A 20,122-nucleotide genomic window follows, 5' to 3' on the forward strand; every position below is an offset into this window, starting at 1 on the left:
TAGATACTGATTACAATTATTAGAATTAGAGGCTAAATTAAGATATAAACGCTTAAAATGTGAGGAAAAGAAAAAAGAGAGCTTCAGACTCTGGATTTAGAAGAAAGTGAATTCATTTTGAAGCACTCTTTCCTTGAAACAATGATGATTACTCCATTATGCAATGGTGTAGATGCTTCCTTAGAAGAAGAGGTAATTAATTGCACAATATAAACTTGTTTCAATTAATTCAGAATTTATTGCAATCTAATTGTAGTCATTATCAATATGTTTTAAGTGAAGAAAATAGTGCAAACAATGACAAAGAGAATGTAATAAATTTCATTAAAAAAAATTTTTTATTTTAGGTTAATCCCACTAAAATTCCTGAGCAAAGAAAACATAATTTTTTTTAGAATTAACAGGATAAATTGAAAATGATTAAGAGGAGGACGAAATGGTTAATTTTATTAAAGGCTTTAAACGCGATTTCTCTTCAATGGATAATTTACAGAAATAAAATATTAAAAAATATATATGGATTATGATTATTAAAAATCCTAATGTTTTATTATAATTATGTTTGGTTAATTATAGAAAATGTAAATGTTTTATTATAATTTCAAAATAATGATCAATCAATATAACATTTTTGTTTATTTTATTATATCATTGTCAAATAAATATTATATAACATTAGTGCAAATATTTATATAACATTGTTATATTCGCTTTGTGAATATGTGATAGACGATTGTTAAGTATTAATTTGAATATAAATTATATTTTTATATAATTTGTTAGTTTGTGAATATATGATCGACGATTGTTAAATATTAATTTGAATATGCAGTCTAGGAATTTTTTTTTTATGAACTTGAATAGACTTGTAATTTTAATTATTTTTATGAATACTTGTAATTTTTATTATTTTTATGAATTTTTAATATAATTGTAATTTGTTTTGCATATTAAAAAAATGTATATAAATGAAAAAATTTTAAAATAAAAGACCGTGTATGGTTTTATAATTCAAGAAACTTACTTTTGTGGTATAAATTTCGAGATTTGGTTTCTTAAGACTTTACCGAATTATTTAATTTTTATATATATTCTTTTTTATTAAAACTTGGTTCAATTAAATTCAAGTCTCTTCCACGAGCCTTCGACAATTTGATTACAATTCATATAAGGATTTGTAACAAGCATGATCATTATTAAAATAAGTCATATATATTTGTTCTAATTTCTTTAATAAAATTAGTAACAATGATTCTTTCTGTGTATTAATTGGAATATTTCAAAATTTTATTGATATCCCTTTCCATAATAATTTTCCTTATTTTCTTAATATTTAAAAAATCTATTTTACTAAATATTTTAAGCGAAAAATAGACACTATTTTAAGCGAAAATAAATCTCACGAATAAAAATCGCGTATTCGCGCTTTTTTTAATTGCCTGCGAAGACAAAGCCTAATAAGAAATTTGCTTCAAATAATTTATTACATTTAAATTTTGTTTTTAATTTTGAATTCTGAATAACAACCTAAACACCAATTTTTTATTTAAATGAATAACTTAAGGATGTACTTATTTCTATTTGTTTTTTAAATCTAAAATTCCCTATTCAGAACAGATTTTTGAATAAAGAAAAAAGACAAATTTAAGACACAGCCTCATTTGTTGTATTTTTTTGCAAAAAATTTTTTTTTGATAAACAATCCTCTTTTAGTTTAACCAATTGATCGTTTAAAAAAATAACATTTCAAGATTGGCCCTGTGCCGAGGCCTCTTCAATTCTAGATTTTTATATAAGTGCTTTAAATATGGTAAAACGAGTTCGTCTAAAATGAGAGGAACGCCCTAAGGGCCTGAAGCGGCCAAGAATTGGTAAAGATTTATTAATTTTTTAAAAAAGGGTATGATATTAAGTATTTTTTTGGTGTGTTATTAAGTATTTTTTTAAAGGCTTTTAAAAAAAATAATATTTTATCAATTTCCATTTTTTATATACCTATAAACATCTCTTGACATTCCAAAATCAGCGATTTTTGCAATACGACCATTCTCACCTTTACATGTAAGCAAGCAATTTCTTGCGGCTATATCTCTGTGCACAAAATGATTTTTTTCCAAATATAGACAACCCTTTGCTACATGCAAAGAAAGTAACAACAATTCCTTGAGCGTTATAAATTTTTGTTCCTTATTTTATTAATTATGTTTTTTTAAAATATAATAAAAAAAATAAGAAAAATCTTTAGAAGTTAAGCCGTGTCCTGGGGTGACTTAATTCTGATACTTGTCGTAAGGTTTCTTTTTACATGGAATAATTTGGATTTTTAACAATGGGGCATGAATTTGACTTTTGAATAAATTATCATGATGAGTCCTGTTTTATTTATTTTGAAGAATTATATATCAATATTATTTTGATTATTATTGTTTATTTATTTTACCGGATAAAAGGGCTTAAATTTGCCTAAATTATAATTATTTTTCATTTTTTTTTATTAAAAATAAAACTTTTAGAAAAAGTGTGTAGTATTTTTTTAAAGAAGTGTTCTCTAGGAATAAGTAAGCGGAACAATCAATTGAAAAAATACTTAAATGATTTTTAGTATAGGCTAAAAAAAATTTAATATTTGGTGGCATTGCTACTTTTCGCATTTCATTCTCATTTTTTTTTGATTTTTTTTTAAAAAAAAATTCTTTTGTTTTTTGGATATTTATTAATGAGACGACCTAGGACACGGCCTTAGTGATTGGCAAGTGTGCTGAGAGAAAGAAGATATTCTCTTAGCAACACCATTTAATATTTAGATATTAATTTTCTGAAAAAATACAATTTAGTGATATTTTTAATAATAAACTTACTGGACAGTCTTGCATTCTAATTTCTCTAAGAAAATTTTTAAGGTCACCTCCAGCCAAGTATTCTAGAACAATAAACTTAGGATGGTTTTTTAAGCAGGCCCCATACATCTTCACAATATTTGGATGGTGAAATTTACTGAAATAAAATAATTTAAATCCAAACTATTTTTTTTAAAAAAAAATACCTCATGATTAAAGCTTCCATTAAAAAATCGACTTCTGAATTGTTTTTGCTATTTTCGGGCAACGTCTAAACATCGAAATTATTATATAAAAAAATATGAGTCAAGGTTTTTATGTGAATTCAATTGGTTGGTTACCTTAATGGCCACGTTAATTTGTTCGTAATCGATTTCCGCGCAGTTAGAGGCATCATACACATTTTTGCTATTTCGGGCACTTAATTTAGCATCCTTAGGATACATTAATGTTCCTTTGAAAACTTCTCCAAATGCCCCTTCACCTAAGGCTTTAACTAACACCAATTTATTCCTTGGAATTTCCATAATATTATACTCATATTGTTCGTAAAGCTTGTTGTAATCAACTCCAGGGTATTTGTAGCTATTTTGAGATTCGGTAGTATCCTCTGAAATTGGAATTTAATTGAAAATAAGTCATATATATATTTTTATTATTTTACTATTCAATAAAGAATCCTTGATTGACGTTTTCGACATATTTGGGTCACCGTAATTCATATTAAATTCTGACATCTTTAACATATGTGGATCAAAAAATGTGGTAATGTCGTTCGGGTTTTGACATTTGCCAAGTTTTTGTTCTATGATCCGTTTTTTAAGGTTGATTATCTTTTTAATGAATAGAGGTTCGGGAATCTTGTTGGATAGGGTTCTGAGCCAATCCAATTGAAATTCGTGATTCAAGGCATCCCAGAATGCCTTATTCCCTTTTTCCAAATCCAAAATGGCGTCGGAGGTCATCTCGTCGGTGTCGGTACAAGAGGAAGGGAGATTGGAAGATTGTTTGCGTATTTGTAAATTTGTTGAATTTTTCAGAATTTTGTGACGAATAAATTGCTTATATGCTAATTGATCAATGTATAATAAACGATTTATAATCATTATGTTTTATGTTCTGATGAAAATATTGATTTACCTAAAACTAAAAGTCCAATGAATAGCAGAGCTATAGATCCAATGATAAGCATAATGAAAACTGTTTTTTTCGAATTGATGGGCCAATCTATTACTATATTAATATTTTATGTTTATATTAAAAAAAATTAAATGTACCTTTACAGTTGATGCCATCTTTACCGAGAATCATGCCTTTCGGACATAAACATTCAAAGTAATTCGTAAACGGGTCAATAATATTGCATTGAAAACTACAAGGACAGTTTTTGATAGTAGCTTTAATAGATATTCTCCCTTGACCGTCATTAAATCCGCTCATGCTAAAATCATTTTTGAACAGTGGTGAAATATAAGACGACCCTCCTCCGCCGTTATTGTACATGGAATCGACGGTTGAAACATCACCTCCTTAAATGAATTTTAACAAAATTACATTATAAAGGTAAATCATAATAATGCAAGAAGATGACAGGTTTCAAGGTTTTATATTATATACCTTTTGCCGCCACTATTCCTCAGTTTAATTGGCATATTTAATAGAAATTAGAAATATTTTAGTATAAAAAAAAAAGAATATCCTGTTACTAATTCGTATGGCGCCATCTATTTTATGCAAATAAAATTTCCAATTTTTGGTAAAATTACATATTTTGGAGGAGTCGATAGTCGCCAAGGTTTTTATATCATATATATTTATCAAATATCTGCAAGCCCGGTTCTGAAAAAAATACCCGGGTCGGGCCGAGATGTATATTTTAAAATATTAAATCGCCATTATTAGCTATAAAAATTAAATAAATATAATATATTTTTAAAAAACTCGAGCCCAGCCGAAATTTTTTTTAAAAAACAATCCGGGCTGGGCCGTGCAAACGGTACCGAAGGTCTCAGATATTTATAAAGGGTCTAAATAAAAGGTGAAAAAATTTCAAAAACGAACTCTCCATATTAGTTAAAAACCAGAGTAAAGCCGTAAACGTAAACCGAGAGTTAAAGACTCAAATTGGCGCCAAATCTTTTACCTTCGTTAGACCTTTAGAGATTTTTTAGCTACAACATATTTTAAATTTATTTTTACTATAAATAGTTCTTGAGAAGTAAGCATTTTAAAAGTTTAACAGATTCGAAAATCGCTATTTGTCGCACATTTGAGGCACTATATCGGGAACTAGGTGTGTTAGCCAACTAAAATAAACGGCTTTCTTATCCAAATAATTCCAGAATTTAAAATAATTTAAAAAGAGCTTAATAATGATTGATTTGACATAACATTATTCTAAATTTTATCTTGAAATGAAATCAATATTATATACTTTAAGCTCAATAAAGCTTTATCCCACACGGCGGAATTGGATGCGGGCATTACATCTTTCATAATAAAAATACACCTTTGTTTCAACCCAATTCTAACAGGGATTTTAAAAGGTTTTAGTCCCGCATGTAAAATTTGGACTGAATAGTTTTGGAAAATATTTGTATGGAGGTTTAGCAAATTCTCATGGACCCTGTCTCCTTTAAAGACAACAAACTTATATGTATAATTGAGTCGAAAGCTCTTATAAAGTTTAATGCTGCAATAAGAAATTGACTTTTCCGTACTGTGGATCTTCAATTATATTTTTATAGCTATGATTCCATCCACGCCTAAAGGAAACAATAAAGTTCTTGAAGAGATTCTATCAATTTATATATATTTTATGATAAAAGATATGATGAAAGGTGTATATATTGTGCCCACATCCGATCCCACGATGTGGCATAAAAGGTAATTACGACAAGTGAGTAGCATTTCTGGGCCACATCTCATGGCAAATTGGCTTGTGGTGGAGTAGGAGGTATATTCAAACGTTTAGTGGCCAGGACTGGTTTACAAAGACCTGTTTTAGAACAAATAACTTGCTTAATTTTTTTTGCCTATTCTAAGGAAAATATTAAATGTACAAGATTTCTAAATGATTAATATAATTTTTATTAAGGAATACTAATTTTCGTGCTGTTGTGTATCATTTTATTTCTTTCAATATTATTTTTTTAAGGATAGTTAAAACATCCCCTTCCCACCCCGTCGTTAATCAATCTCTGCTGTTCAAATGATTCTTAAGTATAATTTTAAACAATTATGCACATTATATGTATACCATACAGTTATAAGAAAGGGCCCCCTCTATTCGCCCCCTCCCCCACCCAAATATAAACACTATAAACAATTTAAAGGAATAATAAGTAAAAGCTCACTTAATAGTGATCCCCCCTCCCGCATATTTGTTAATAATAAAATTATTTTAATAAAATAATTATCATATTGGAATTGCAAGTTTAAATAATATTATTTAAAAAAATTAAAAAAATATGGAAATCTTTTCCATCTAACCTGTATAACATCGTAATAGAGAAAGGCCAAGTAAAAATTAAGAAATAAATAATAAAGAGAAAATAAACCTTTATATCCACCCCCTCCACCTCCTGAATTACAAGAAGCGCCTCCACCTCCAAATCCACCATCTACAGGCCATGTATCATATTCCAAAATTTTGGTGCCTAAACTATTTAAAATTCCGCAGGCTTGACCAATACCACCTTTTCCTCCTTCGATTAACAAATTGGATCCAGTCATCGAGTACGAATTAGGCAACATCAGTTCCACTGAATCTTCCCACCCTCCCCCAGCTCCTGTATAAGTATATTTATAATTGTTTTAATAATCTATCAGTATACCGGCTCCCTTTGAATTGATGTATCCTTTCCCATGTGGATAGGAGGTATGTGTTTTTGTTGTATTGTTAAATGACTGAAAAATGTGTCCATCGGGGTTTAGTTGGTTGTTCTGGGTGCCCCAAGCTTTCGATGATGCCCCACCTCCCCCACCAGCAACCAGCAATGGTATAGGAATTGTTTGATTATCAAGCTTAATTGCAATATGATCGAATTTTAAAAATATTAAATAAAATAATCTGAATTATATAATAAAATAAAATAACATTATGTTATAAGTTGATTGATTTTAAAAAAGAAGAAAGATTTCATACAAACCGACAAATCCCTCTCCTTGTATTATTGTAAACATTATATCAAATACATACTTTGAATATATATGAAGCGCCTCCCCCGCCTCCCCCACCACCGCTCAATTTTCTTCTTTCGTAGTAATCCAGTAAAGTTGCTTCGAGTGAGGGTGACTTATGTTCACAAATCTTGGCATATCTGTATTTTAGTGTGTTCTGTTTACCAAGAAAAAAAATATGATTTTAACAATTGGTTGAACTTGAATAATATAGTGGTTAATTTTATAATAAGAATGAATATTGCTTGAGATATTATAAAAGAAGGCGGCGACTTATAAAAATTTCTATGAGGGCTTTAAATTTTTTAAAGAAAATTTGATGTTTAAAATATTAATGAGTCAATATTATGTATGGGCTCGAGCCCCGGTGTCATTATTACAGTCAGACCTGTAGGTCTTAGACCGAGACCGGTACTTGACCGATTAACGGATATTGACCGGTCTTATTAATATTTAAGTTTACTTTACTATTCAATTAATATAATTTTTTTTACTTAATTTTTTTGTATATTTTATTTTATGTTATTTCTCAGAAGAGTTATTTTAGTTTTTGTGAATTTTTAGGTAATTTCTTTTTGCAATATGAAAGCCATAAAATTAGGTAAAGACTAAAATATTTTTAAATAACTAAATAATTAAAAGACAGACCGGTATTTTTATTTAGGATCATTGTGCGGATCGATCTTTTTAAAGACAATAGTCCGGTTTGGTCCGATCCGAGAGAATTGGTGCGATCTGAACCAAAGACCGGACCGTGACCATCACTACCATGAGTCGGCGCCTATCTATTACAACCTCTAAATAACCTTAAAAAATATTAAAATTTATGGCAATCTTCAAATTATTCTAAATTGCGCATTCGATATTATATACGGCTGACACATCTATAATATAAAAATCGAATCATTTTAAAATTTAATCAAAATTTTATTTTAAATAAATTATTACGATTTTTTAAGAAATTTTTAACAGTCAAACGTTAAAAAAATATTGAAAAAAAAATCTCGCATTTTATTATTTGAAAATGTTTGCTTATGCTTGTTTGACATTGAATTTTCTATTAGTGAAAAACTTACATTAGTGGATAGATGGCAAGCGTCTTGCCCCATCTGCCCAACCAAAATGAAGAGGATTTCGCCTTTAAGTAGCTTCAAAGTTCCTGATACTAATGATCCTTTACCATAACCATGCAAATTCAAAGCGCCTTTGCCTCCCCTTGCGCCAGAAACGTTAAAGCTAAAAAAATAGAATTTTTGAAATATTAAAATTTAATAAAAAAAAATAAAACTGTTTTTCCTAACACAAAAAACAAGGGAAAAGAGAAGAAATAAATTTAAAAAAATAACATGCATAAAAATTATTTTATTTTTTAAAATAAACTCACAAAATGAGCGAAATCTAATGATTGTGATAATAAAACATTAACAAGAATTCAATATGATTGTGAAATAAAGACAAACTAGCAATAAAATACATTTATTACTTTCCATGTAGTCTGTAATATAAAAAAAAATGAAAAAAAACATATTTAAAAAAACGGGGGTTTTAATCCTACTACTGCAAATAATCACTTGTAATATCCGTCGCGTGGAACTATCCATATCTGAACTCCAGAATATGAGGTCTCTAACAGCTTATTGTCAATCATCTCATAATTCGGAGGTTTGTAAAAGCATTGCGAAATTTTAGGGCCAAATCGCCCAACTTTACCGCAATTGTCGAACAACCTGCCTTAAAAAAAAATTAAGAAATATATCAGGGATAAAAAATTTACTTATTGGGGTGAATGTGGAATTACCCTCGATCATCTGAATATTTGAGAGAATTTCTAAATTTCCGAACAAATTTAATTTATATTATAATTATATACATTTTACAATAAAAATTAATATTAATTTTTAACCTTTAAACGAATCGTGTAACTTGATAGACATTTTGTCATTGTCAATATTTGTATCATTGCTTTTCGTAACTAAAAAAAACAATTATAATTTTTTTTTAAAAAAAATCTCTCATTTTAAAATTTCTAATATATGTAATAACTCTCATCGAAGTTCAAATCAAAATCAATTAACGACTTGAACAATTAAAAAAAACCCAACATAATTAGGAAAAATTTAGCAATTAAACTACAATTTAAAAAATAACCTTTAGGGCAATAATCATGAATGAATGTATGTTTTAGATGTTTTTTATAAAAATAAAATTTAATAGAAAAATTTATGAATACTATTTTTAAAAATGAAGTTACATAAATATTAACGTTTTGATCAAAATTGAAAAGGGTGGAGAAGAGATTGAAAGGATATTGATTTTGAATCACCCATCAAGATTTTATGTATATGGTATATAAGGATTACACGTTTAAAGTATTTATAAAATATACAACATAGTACTTGTAGTAGAAACAAAACAGTCTCGACTCAAACTAATATCATCAATGGCAACATCTCCTTTATTTAAAAGTCCCCTTTTCGCCTTGAATTCTAAGTAAAAACTAATAAATTTTTAAAAGTAATTATGAGATTATATTATATTATTATATACCTCTTAGGTATAGATGAAATAAACAATGGCAATTCAACCCTTTTCCACTCTTCGTCATCCTTGCCGAAGATTCTCCACAATCTTTCGATAATGATCTGTTCATTCGAACCCATTATTATATCATCTCTAGCCGTTTTTATCCGCGTATTAATTTTATAGGGCGTGGAATGTATTATTAGTTCAAGGGCGCCCGTGTGGGGACCAAACATGTGATACCAGAATCGTATCTAATTGTTGTCAATTTTATAAACTTATTATTCTTTAAAATCATGTTTATCATAAATATTAAGGACTTTTTGTAAGAGTGAAATTATAAAAACTAATAAGAGAAATATTACCTTGCAATTGTTCTTGAATTCACTTAAAAAGGTGACATCATCGAGCATTTCTCTATTTACAGATTTAAACGGCTCGAAAATTTTACTCTTTAAAATTGCGGAATCGCCAAGCCTGTACCTTTTTACACCGGAGCTTGTAACATAAAGATAATGTCCTATTGTCATTATTTATATAATATGCAAAATAAAATATATTTAGAACTTATATTTGTAAACAAAATGAATATTTTGGAACTGCAATAAATAAAATCTAAATGGTGTATGTAAATGGCAAAAGCGTGCTCTGTCTTACGCCTAATTTAACTATACCTCAAAAAATATTTTCGTTTCGAGTAAAAAGACTTCTACCAGTACGAAATGAATATTTTAACTTCTATATTAATATAAATGAGGTAATTCTATTTCAAACATAACCTTGAGCGTTTTCATAAGTGTGATCGAATTTAGGGCCTGTGGCTTCATCATAAAATGGCCCGTTTCGTCTTTGCCATTGCATCTTATCTTCCAACTCTTCATTTATCCACCCGCACCATCCATCCTCAAAATTGCACTTAGAGCCGAATGGCATTGAACCTATCGAATGCATTTTGTTTTAAAAATAATCGAAAACTAGATAGAAGTGGGTAATCATTCATTATTCAATTGATAAATACAATTTTAGAATGTATTCATTTAATCAAATAGAATGGCAGCATTCATCCAACAAGATAAGAAAGTTTGTAATTTACTAAACTATGATAAAAATGCTATCTACTTCTAAAAAATTGTATTTATAAAAAAAGTAAAAGTCCCAATCTAGTTTTTATAAACCGGACAAAAATATAAAGCCTGGTTTTGGACTAACCCATGTGGCGGACCGGTTTTAATATATAAGCCGATAGAACTAGACGGTTGACTTTCACAGTACAAATTACAAAATCATACCACAAATATTTGATTCATCCGATTCATCCAATCCATTTGGGCAATCATTGTGTAAATCACACAATTTGTCTGTCGATACACATTGGGCCAAGATATTTGGATCCTTCCATTCATTAGGACGACGACTCCTATTTTTTGTTGACTCCTCCATTATTTCAAAATTACAATTCAATTGCGATTTATTAATTAACGTTGTGGAATTGAGAGAAGCGCAAACATCTTGCGTTTGTTTGGCTAATGCCCTAGCAGCATCTGGGTGTAATAAATGGCCATTATATGTGAAAATAAATCTTTCTGGGCTGCCAAAAACATTGAAGGAATCGGAGGTTAATGAAGTGGCATCAGAATGCTCTGCCTCGAAATCGACTATAAAGATATTATTAAAATAAAAATAGATTTAAATGATTTTCGCCAAAAAAAAACTTAATTTTATGATAAAATTAAACTTTTTTCCTTTTTTAGGGGTTCTAAACCATTTAAATTAGTTCGAGAGAAATTCTTATAAATAGCCATGCTATCCGGACTTTGAAGATATAAAGAACATATATTCAATAATTGTTTTTTTAAAGTTTTTTTCAAATTTTAAATTGAATCGAAGGGAGGACCTCAATCTCAACTAGAGATGGAGTCAGAATCCTATTAACCGACTAATTATCTTTAACAAAATATTTTATTAATTTAATTAATTCAAATGTAAACCATATTGCGTTAAATCTTGCACACAATCTTGAAGTTCAATCAATTTAAAGAGAATTGTTGAATGATTCCAATTTTGATCCTCAAAATAATGATTTGAGCGCATCTTATCAGTATATACGTTTGCCGTTTTTTCACAAGACACTTGAATTATTATGTTCATAAATCTTCTATCTCTAATGTTAACTAAGGCTTCGCTCCATCTAAAAAATATTAGATCATTTAATTAGCTCATTCATTTAACATTTTGGTCTAAACCCGACCCGACTCGATGAGAAGGCACATGAATTACCCCCTCATTCACAGTTAGCACGAATTCGCTGCGTAAAATAAAAAATTACAACGTATTTTGTTTAATTCGCCGCGAATTCGCGCTAACTATGAATGAGGAGTTATGCGAGATCGCGCTGGTTTTTTTTATTGGCAAGGAAGACGACAACGTCTCGTGCATACTTCTAATTTTCACTATTATTTCCAAAGCACTCCAACGACAACAAAAAATCGTCGTTTTCATAAATTTAAATCAAAATTTAAGGCAAAAAATTAAATCAACTTATCTCTTACCAGTTAATCAAAGCTTCCTAAATGAATAATGATGACACTGGCTTATATTATTTCATAGATAAATCGCGAAAAAAATGAATCGACGCGGTGGAATTCACCATAACCATATTTATTACATTATAAACATATATCTATAAATACTTAAAGGAGGGGGGTGGGTGGGGTAGTTAACTCAGGCAAGGGGGTAGTATCTTCTTAGTCAACATATACTATCAGTTTCCATTTTATAGTCAAATCATGTTTTATTTTCATCGGTGGAAGGCTCATCACTGTGGTAGCATCATTGGGGAAAGGAGGGGGAGGAACAAGGTCTTAAGTCCTCTGAAAATTTTAAAAAATAAATTGGGCAAATTTTATTGTTAAAATTACTTCTTTTTAAAAATAATATTAGATAAAAAATTTCCTTAAAATCATCTTTTATTTTTAATAATCTTGAAAATTAAAATAAGCCCTTAGGCTAAAAATCTAACGAAGCCATTGCAACATTGGCGTAGGGAGGGAGGGTCTAGAAAATGGCGCTGAATGTAAGATATTTTTTTATAGTATATACCCTTCAGAATTAGAAGCAACGTTAGTGAGTCTGTTACTATTCCACACGACAAAAGAAGAATCCTCTTTGATAATAACTTTAAAGTTTATACGGGAACCTTGAAAACGTAACAGCAGTTTCATTTTACATGTGGGTAGTGTACTTTTGATGAACGGAGATTTTATAACAATTATTTCATCTTCCGGTTTGCCACTACAGCTTGCTGCTATATATTCGTTTTCTATTCTACTCGCTAGATGGAGATTATCTATGTTTATAAACAAATTAATGTTTTTAAATGTAAAATCAAATTTTTATCAATCAAATAAATATAATCATGCCGATATTTTCTTCCCTCTAATTTGCATGAGATTTTGCCTTGAGAGCAAAACCCTTAACCAATTTAAGGCCTTAATCATATTTAAAATATTTTTTAGTACCGATCAAGTGATCTCTAACAGCCCAAAATGTATAACTTAAATGTTATATTTATAATAGGGTAACCAGACACCATTTTCCATGGTTATCTAAAAATTATATTTACTCTCCTTTTTTAAAAAATATTTTATTACAAATGATTCCTTAGAAAAAGTATCTGAAATTATCAAAAAAATTTCCAAGATTTTACATTTGGGAATTGTCCAGTCCAGATGTGTGTGTTTGACGAAAAAATTATTCGAGAAAGAAAATAATTTAATGACCTATTTTCATCTAATTGGCCTTCATTTTGTGATATACTAAATATTATGATTTTTAATAAAAAAAAATCAAACGAGTCGGGTTGGGCATTATTTTCTTTTGATAAATTTTGAGTGATAATCCCTAAAGTATAGTGTTTTTAATTTAACCACTCCCCAAGATTATAAATATTTGTTTATTTTGGTGTTCAACAACATATATTTTGGTTTAGGCCTTGTGTTTGAAAAAAAATCAAAACCCGAACCGGGCCGGGAAATCTTAGTAAAAAATAAAAATAAGCCGAGAGGGGAAAATTTGGAGGGGTCGAGCATCCCACCGGGCCTGGCCTAAAAATTTTGACATTTGTAGACATCTGATTGTGATAAGGACTTCCATAGTGCACCACCTCGCATAAAAACAAAGATCAAAGGATTTATGCGAGTTTGTGTTTTTAAACATCCTAGTATAAAACTTTTATTTATTATTATTTTTTATTTATAAGAGGAATTAAATTAATTTATAACTACCTCTTATAAAAAATAAAGATCAAAGAATTTATGCCTGCTTGTGTATTAAACAACCTAAAACTTTTATTTTTCTCTTCAGAAATGAGAAATATTTATATATTTGAAATCACCATTCAATTTGCATTTTAATGAAGAGTTGCTTAAATATATATTTTTTTAAATAAGAAATGTTTTATCAACTTATTTCCAAAACTAAATATAATATATCGATATACACATTAGATATCTGCAAATCACGATCTGGCCTGTAACCGTCTTGAATCCGGCCTGAACGTGTTTAGGACCTGGTGAGTCTATTTTGAAAAAATAATTTCGGTTCGGGATGACTCGGGCCTAATTTTTTTAAAAAATGACAGGCTGCACCGTGTCGAGCTTAAATTTTAAATATGATATTACATTTTGTCAAATAAATTGATATATTTTAAAATTCTTGCAAGAAAAACAAGGAGTTAATATTTTTTATTTGTAGAATATTTCTTTTCAATAAATTAATTTTTTCTATATTTAAATAAATTCGGGCCTGGTCAGGTTTAGGGAATTAGGCCCGATGCAGATCACTAATACACATCATTAAAATGCAAATTTAATGATGATTTCAATTTCTCATTTCTGATAAAAAAATTAATTCCAAATTATTGCTCAAATATATTCATTTTTTTAAATCGGGCCGCGTTTGAAAATTTTGGTGTTTGCAGACCTCTGATTGTGATTTTTTTTTTGTAAATGATTCTTCCCTCCAGATAAAGTTTGCAAAAAAAAATCAACTTTAAACCAATTTAACTATTTCCAATATCTTATATTTTTATCTTTAAAATTTATTTTATCGTGAACGATAATTTTTATAAAATAGGTTTTATATCTAAAAAGTGCATAGCTTTTTGAACTAGTTAAAAAAATATATAATTATTTTATTTTTGGGAGAAACTAAGGTATATTCTAATCCTTGTACAATTCTTATTTTTATATTGTAGTTTCAAAAATGAACTTGTTAATCTTTATGAAAAATATATTAATATATAACCATTTAGTTATTTAGTCATTCAAAGAAACAGATCAAATTCCCCTTTCAAATTTTTGTATTGTATTTGAGAAGACTGTAAAATTATAATTAAGAAAATTAAGCAAAAGGCGCAGTGCCAATGCCAATTACCTGTAATCTGTTCATTGGCCTAGGATAAATAGATAGATATTGATTCTTCATAAAAACCAAAGAAGTTTTCAATGGGGTTAAGTTGGGAAGAATACCGTAGAAGAAATTATTTTTAATTACATTAATTACAAAGCGCGATGAATAGATGCATTGTCTATTATTATAAGCAAATTAAAGGCAATATGAATTACAAATCACCCAGATAAGCATTCAATTTCATGACTGTAAAAATCCCAAGTATATAAAAATGTTTGATTTGAAGAAGGGAGTTAAGTGATGGCAACTTATACAAAAGTGTTCAACTATAGTATGAAACAACATGTAAATTAAATTTTGTTTTTTTTAAAAAGAAGAAATTTTGTAATAATACACTTATCTTTTTGGATAATATTAATACTAATAAAATTCGAAGAGCTTGGTCTATATAGGGAACCTTTCCAACTCTTTTCCTGCTCCACATGAATTCATCACTTTTTGAAATTCCAGAATCATTATTTCAAGATGAGGTGGCAAGTTATCCTCAATATTTTTAATAGTAAATCCATTATAAGTTCTAGTAATTCATTAACTTTGAATTTTATTCTAAATATTGCTTTTTTTTCTCGGCCTATTTATTGTATAATTAATTATGAATGATTATAGTATTTAGAGAAGCGTTCCGCTTAAATTGGTATACCGGGCAAATTGATAAATTAAGGGGTTGTATTAATATTAGCCTGTTATATAAAGATTTGCTGAGCCATAATTTAGTCATGACAATATTATCCTCGACTCCGAAAACCATTTTTTTAGTAATCAAGTAGAATTTAATGGCAATGAACTATTTTATACAATGGATGAAGAATATAAATATGTATCTATTATGAATCTTGAGAATAATTAGTATAGAAATTATTTTTATTGATATTAAGATTTGATGTGTACTATTAATATAATGGGTGAAAAATATTAAAGAATTGAATATTTCTCCAGGTGAGGAAGAATCCAAAAATTTATACATAATATATAATTATAATGATTAATGTTACAAACCTAATTATAAATTTGTTTAGAAAAGATATTTAAATTTACGAATAAATGTAAAATCAAATGAAATAAATGATTTTTAAAGACTCATAATAATTTCCTCAATAAATAGGCTGGCAGGTAAAATATTTGCAGTTAGTAATCAATATCACTTGCTGCATATTTCATCAATAGACTCATAGTTTATAAGGTAATTCTGCACTCTTAAATCATATGTGTTCGATTTTTCGTTGAAATAAATGAATGAGATCCGATGGACAAAAATTAAATATAAGTTTTAGATACCTTTAACATGACAAGTTTTTTAATTTATCGATAACACTAACATCTAATCAACACCAACATAATTTACTTATTTAACATAATTTAAAATTAAAATCATTCTTCACCTGCCCCATAAAAGTAATTAAATATATGTGCAATTCTCGGGTATTGGTTTTCTCTTTTATATCTCATCCTATAGACGTGGGTAAATGAGAATATCAGGTTTTGTGCGTACATAGGCGCGGCCTTTTACTTAATATCCAGTTTGAAAAAATGAGGAATATCTTGCGTAGCTCCTTAATATTTATAATTATAGAGGGAGTGACGCTATAATACGTATAAATTAAAACAAATTATAAGTTTTTACTTTTTATATTAATTATGAAAAAAATTACAAAATGTTAATAATTTATTTGTGTTTTTTTAATTATTCTTGTTTTGCAAGCAAAATATTTTAATCTGGGTAGGATATTAATTCATATAATTTATTATCTATGTTTTTCATAATCACTACTATATGCCTAATTTTTTAGATTTTAGTTTTTTGATATTATATAGACTAAAATTTCCATGGTTTCTTTTTATTAAATAATATAACTATATACCTCCTTTACATTTATTTCAAAAATTAACGTGGGGCAAGCATGGCTTCAATATCAAAATTTAAAAAACGAAAGGAAATGAGAAATTTTTCACGCTAGCTGGCGTATTACAAATATTATGATAATTCAATGTTTCTTTAACGTATTAGATATTATTTATCATTTTTTTAATAAAAATATCGTATAAAAATTTTAAAATAATTTCTTTTCTTTCTTTCTTCAATCAAGTCTTGAGAAAAAAATAGTTAAAGGTAAACATCCATATTGGTTAGTCTCAATACATATGGAGGCAAAAATATTTCAAATAACAGTTTAATAAAATATTTTGTAATAAATAATGTATATTATTAATTAAGTTATCATTATTTATTTCAATAAGAATATATAATTTGTCATTCTGACTGTGGAATGTATTCTACATCATATATCGTTTGGAAAGGCTATGCACATATATGAATAATTGAAAATAATTTATTTACTTTGGTTTCCAGACATTTCTTCTTTTTGAAGGTAAATATGAATATTATAATATTTATATATATAAGATAAACAAATGCGCCTTAAACAGACTTAAGTTGTAGTTTGTCGAAGCCTTTAATAAAAACAAATTGAATTCAATAACTAATCAACTGGTATGATTGCCCAACCGAGTCGGTTAACCAGCAATTCGGGTCGAATTTGCAGTCATAAAACCCCATTTTTTAATAAAACTAACTACTAGTTGCATGCCAAAGTTTTTAAAAATAATATACAGTAAAATAGCGGATATTAAAACCAAACTTTGAGGCATAATTGTACATTTATTGTTCAAAATAAAATGGACATTTAATTTTGAGTAATTCTTGTATGGGCTCGCCACATTTGATTTATATTTTATAGACAATTCAACCAAAATTAATAAAATTTTGTATATCATAATTTAATTTTGTATATCATTATCTGGAAAGAGATTCATATCACAATATATATAATCTAAAAGCGATTTTTTAAATATTATTATAGCCTAAAAATTTCATAATTTTTTTTAAAAATAATATCGCCTTCTTAAATATTTATTTCAAAAAAATTATCGTGGGGCTAGCTAGCATGGCTTCATCAAAGTATAAAAAAGTGAAAGCAAAAATAATTTTAATCCGCCAGCTGGCGTATTACCTATATTATGATAATTCAATGTTTTTTTTAATGTATTAGATATAATTTATCATTGTGCTAGTATGATAAAAATAATGATGTATTTAATAAAATATTTATTCATTTTCTACAATTTAAGAAAAATATTAATAAAATTTTATGGTTATAATAAAACCCGCTAAACTGACAAGCCCGTTGTACCTATTTGACAAATTATATTTCTTTATAAAAAATCGGTTAACTGCTTTCATGATATGTAGGAGTTATAAAACGAAACCAGGGTTAGTGTTGGCTTTCTTTCTAAGGTATACCAAACTGATAGGGTCGTGTCCTAGCTCGTTTTAATTTTTATTCTTAATTCTGAATTCTATTAAGAAAAACAGCTTGGAGTTGGACACTAGTGTTGTTTAATGGCTCGATTTAATAGATTTAATTAATATTTAATCAAAATAATATTACGTAAGCCTCGAGATTTAGTTAATAGATGTCTAATCCTTTCTGCCATTTATGAGTAAAATCTCTACTTGCGTAATGTTATTAGGTTAAAATCTTGGTTGCCGTATTTTGGAATAAGGTGAGATTACATTTTAAAAATAAGTAAAAAACAATTTTTTAAAAATAAAAAGTAAGGTGTTTCTAAATCGAAAAAAAACCCTAAATTAGACAGGTGGGGTTTATTTTACCACAAATTTTTAAAGCTATATCTCAGAAATAATTAAAATTTGACACCCATTTTTCAAAATTATTGTAAAAATATTGAAGATAATGAACATAATATTTTTCGATTATATTTCTAAAAAAAAAAATTATGTTATTTTTTCTAAAATTGCGAAAATTTTTTTTTGAAATCTTCCTTTAATTATATTATTATCTACCAAAATAATTCATATTGAATAAAGACAATTTACATATATTTTAGAAGAAATATTCACGCCAAGATACAGACATAAATTTTGAACAATTAGCAATTTTTTTAATTCTTCATCCATGAAATGTAATACCTTCCTCGTTGACTAGTTAAAATAAGTTTTACTGTCTCTATTTAGAATATTCCTTAATGGTATCCCTTAATAATCTATAAACGCTAGGATTCTCATATATGTACTCTTTAGGAAGGCGGAAAATAATTCCCCGGAAAAAAATCCCCAGTAATAATTCTTAGAAAATAATTCCCAGGAATTGATTTTCTCAAATTTTTTAAATATTCAATTTGAGGATTTTTATTTCATGGGTGAATAGATTTTCACAAATTTTTTAAATATTCAATTGAGGATTTTTATTTCATGAATATATATATATATAGGTAATTTTTTCTCCTATTTTATTTATTAATTTTTAATATCACGGGGATTTTTTTTCCAGTGAATTATTTCTTAGATCCGTCCTGTAGATAATAACTTATTGAAATAAATATTTCAAAATTTCCAAGTAAATTTGCTTGTTAACCACATGATATTTACATAACAACCAATAATTAGATTGAGGAATCTGGTCCTTTTTTTTAAGGAAAGCATGTTTTATTTCATTTTATTAAGTCCTTCTTTACCAAATGCTTAATGTCAATATAAAAATTAATCTTCAATTCACAATCTATATTTCACTACATAAAATGCTATGCATAATATAATTAATATCACATGATACATAAAAAATATAAGGATAATAAATTAGAGATCTGCAATACAAGGCCCAGTCCAGGTCTGAATTTTAAAAAACAGGCTCGGGCCAGGTATTTTTTTAAAAAAGTAAAATATATCTAAATATAAATATTATCTTCCGAGTTTTAAATTTTGAATATTTAGAACATAATTCTTAGTTCAGATTATTATAGCATATATATATATAAGCCATGGCGGGATCTAAAGGCAAACTATAAAAGAAAATACAATCCGTTCCATCTAAAAATTTAATTGATAACACCCCAAAATTCGATATTTATTAATGGTTTAATACTATATTTCAATTTTATGAAAGGTCAATTGACTGGTCAAATTCAGTCAATGGTCAATTGTCCGAAGGAGTATCTAACCTCGCCAAATAGATTAAATATTCTAAAAAGTCTTAAGAAAAAAAAAATTAAAAATATGTTTGAAAAAAGAAAAAACGATATAAATACATGTGATCATA

At 27.7% G+C, this 20,122-nt stretch overlaps 1 protein-coding gene across 1 annotated transcript in view; it reads right to left on the minus strand.

Moving 5' to 3' along the window:
• Positions 1-20,122, minus strand: part of LOC135922516 (tyrosine-protein kinase receptor-like) — a 36,560-nt gene that overhangs the window by 7,218 nt on the left and 9,220 nt on the right. Inside the window, exons 2-22 of the mRNA XM_065456881.1 lie at positions 12,639-12,885; positions 11,528-11,727; positions 10,829-11,194; positions 10,319-10,477; positions 9,905-10,059; positions 9,567-9,793; positions 9,416-9,516; positions 8,923-8,991; positions 8,794-8,847; positions 8,591-8,750; positions 8,096-8,255; positions 7,039-7,176; positions 6,674-6,863; positions 6,398-6,628; positions 4,115-4,366; positions 3,978-4,070; positions 3,502-3,906; positions 3,179-3,447; positions 3,044-3,108; positions 2,859-2,994; positions 1,996-2,186 (exon numbers count right to left, since the gene is read on the minus strand). Coding sequence (XP_065312953.1) covers positions 1,996-2,186; positions 2,859-2,994; positions 3,044-3,108; positions 3,179-3,447; positions 3,502-3,906; positions 3,978-4,070; positions 4,115-4,366; positions 6,398-6,628; positions 6,674-6,863; positions 7,039-7,176; positions 8,096-8,255; positions 8,591-8,750; positions 8,794-8,847; positions 8,923-8,991; positions 9,416-9,516; positions 9,567-9,793; positions 9,905-10,059; positions 10,319-10,477; positions 10,829-11,194; positions 11,528-11,727; positions 12,639-12,885 — 3,868 coding nt within the window. The remainder of the gene's footprint in view (positions 1-1,995; positions 2,187-2,858; positions 2,995-3,043; positions 3,109-3,178; positions 3,448-3,501; positions 3,907-3,977; positions 4,071-4,114; positions 4,367-6,397; positions 6,629-6,673; positions 6,864-7,038; positions 7,177-8,095; positions 8,256-8,590; positions 8,751-8,793; positions 8,848-8,922; positions 8,992-9,415; positions 9,517-9,566; positions 9,794-9,904; positions 10,060-10,318; positions 10,478-10,828; positions 11,195-11,527; positions 11,728-12,638; positions 12,886-20,122) is intronic.

The sequence above is a fragment of the Gordionus sp. m RMFG-2023 genome, chromosome 1 (genome assembly GCF_954871325.1).
Source record: "Gordionus sp. m RMFG-2023 chromosome 1, tfGorSpeb1-WG-v2, whole genome shotgun sequence".
Lineage (NCBI taxonomy): Eukaryota > Metazoa > Nematomorpha > Gordioida > Chordodea > Parachordodidae > Gordionus > Gordionus sp. m RMFG-2023.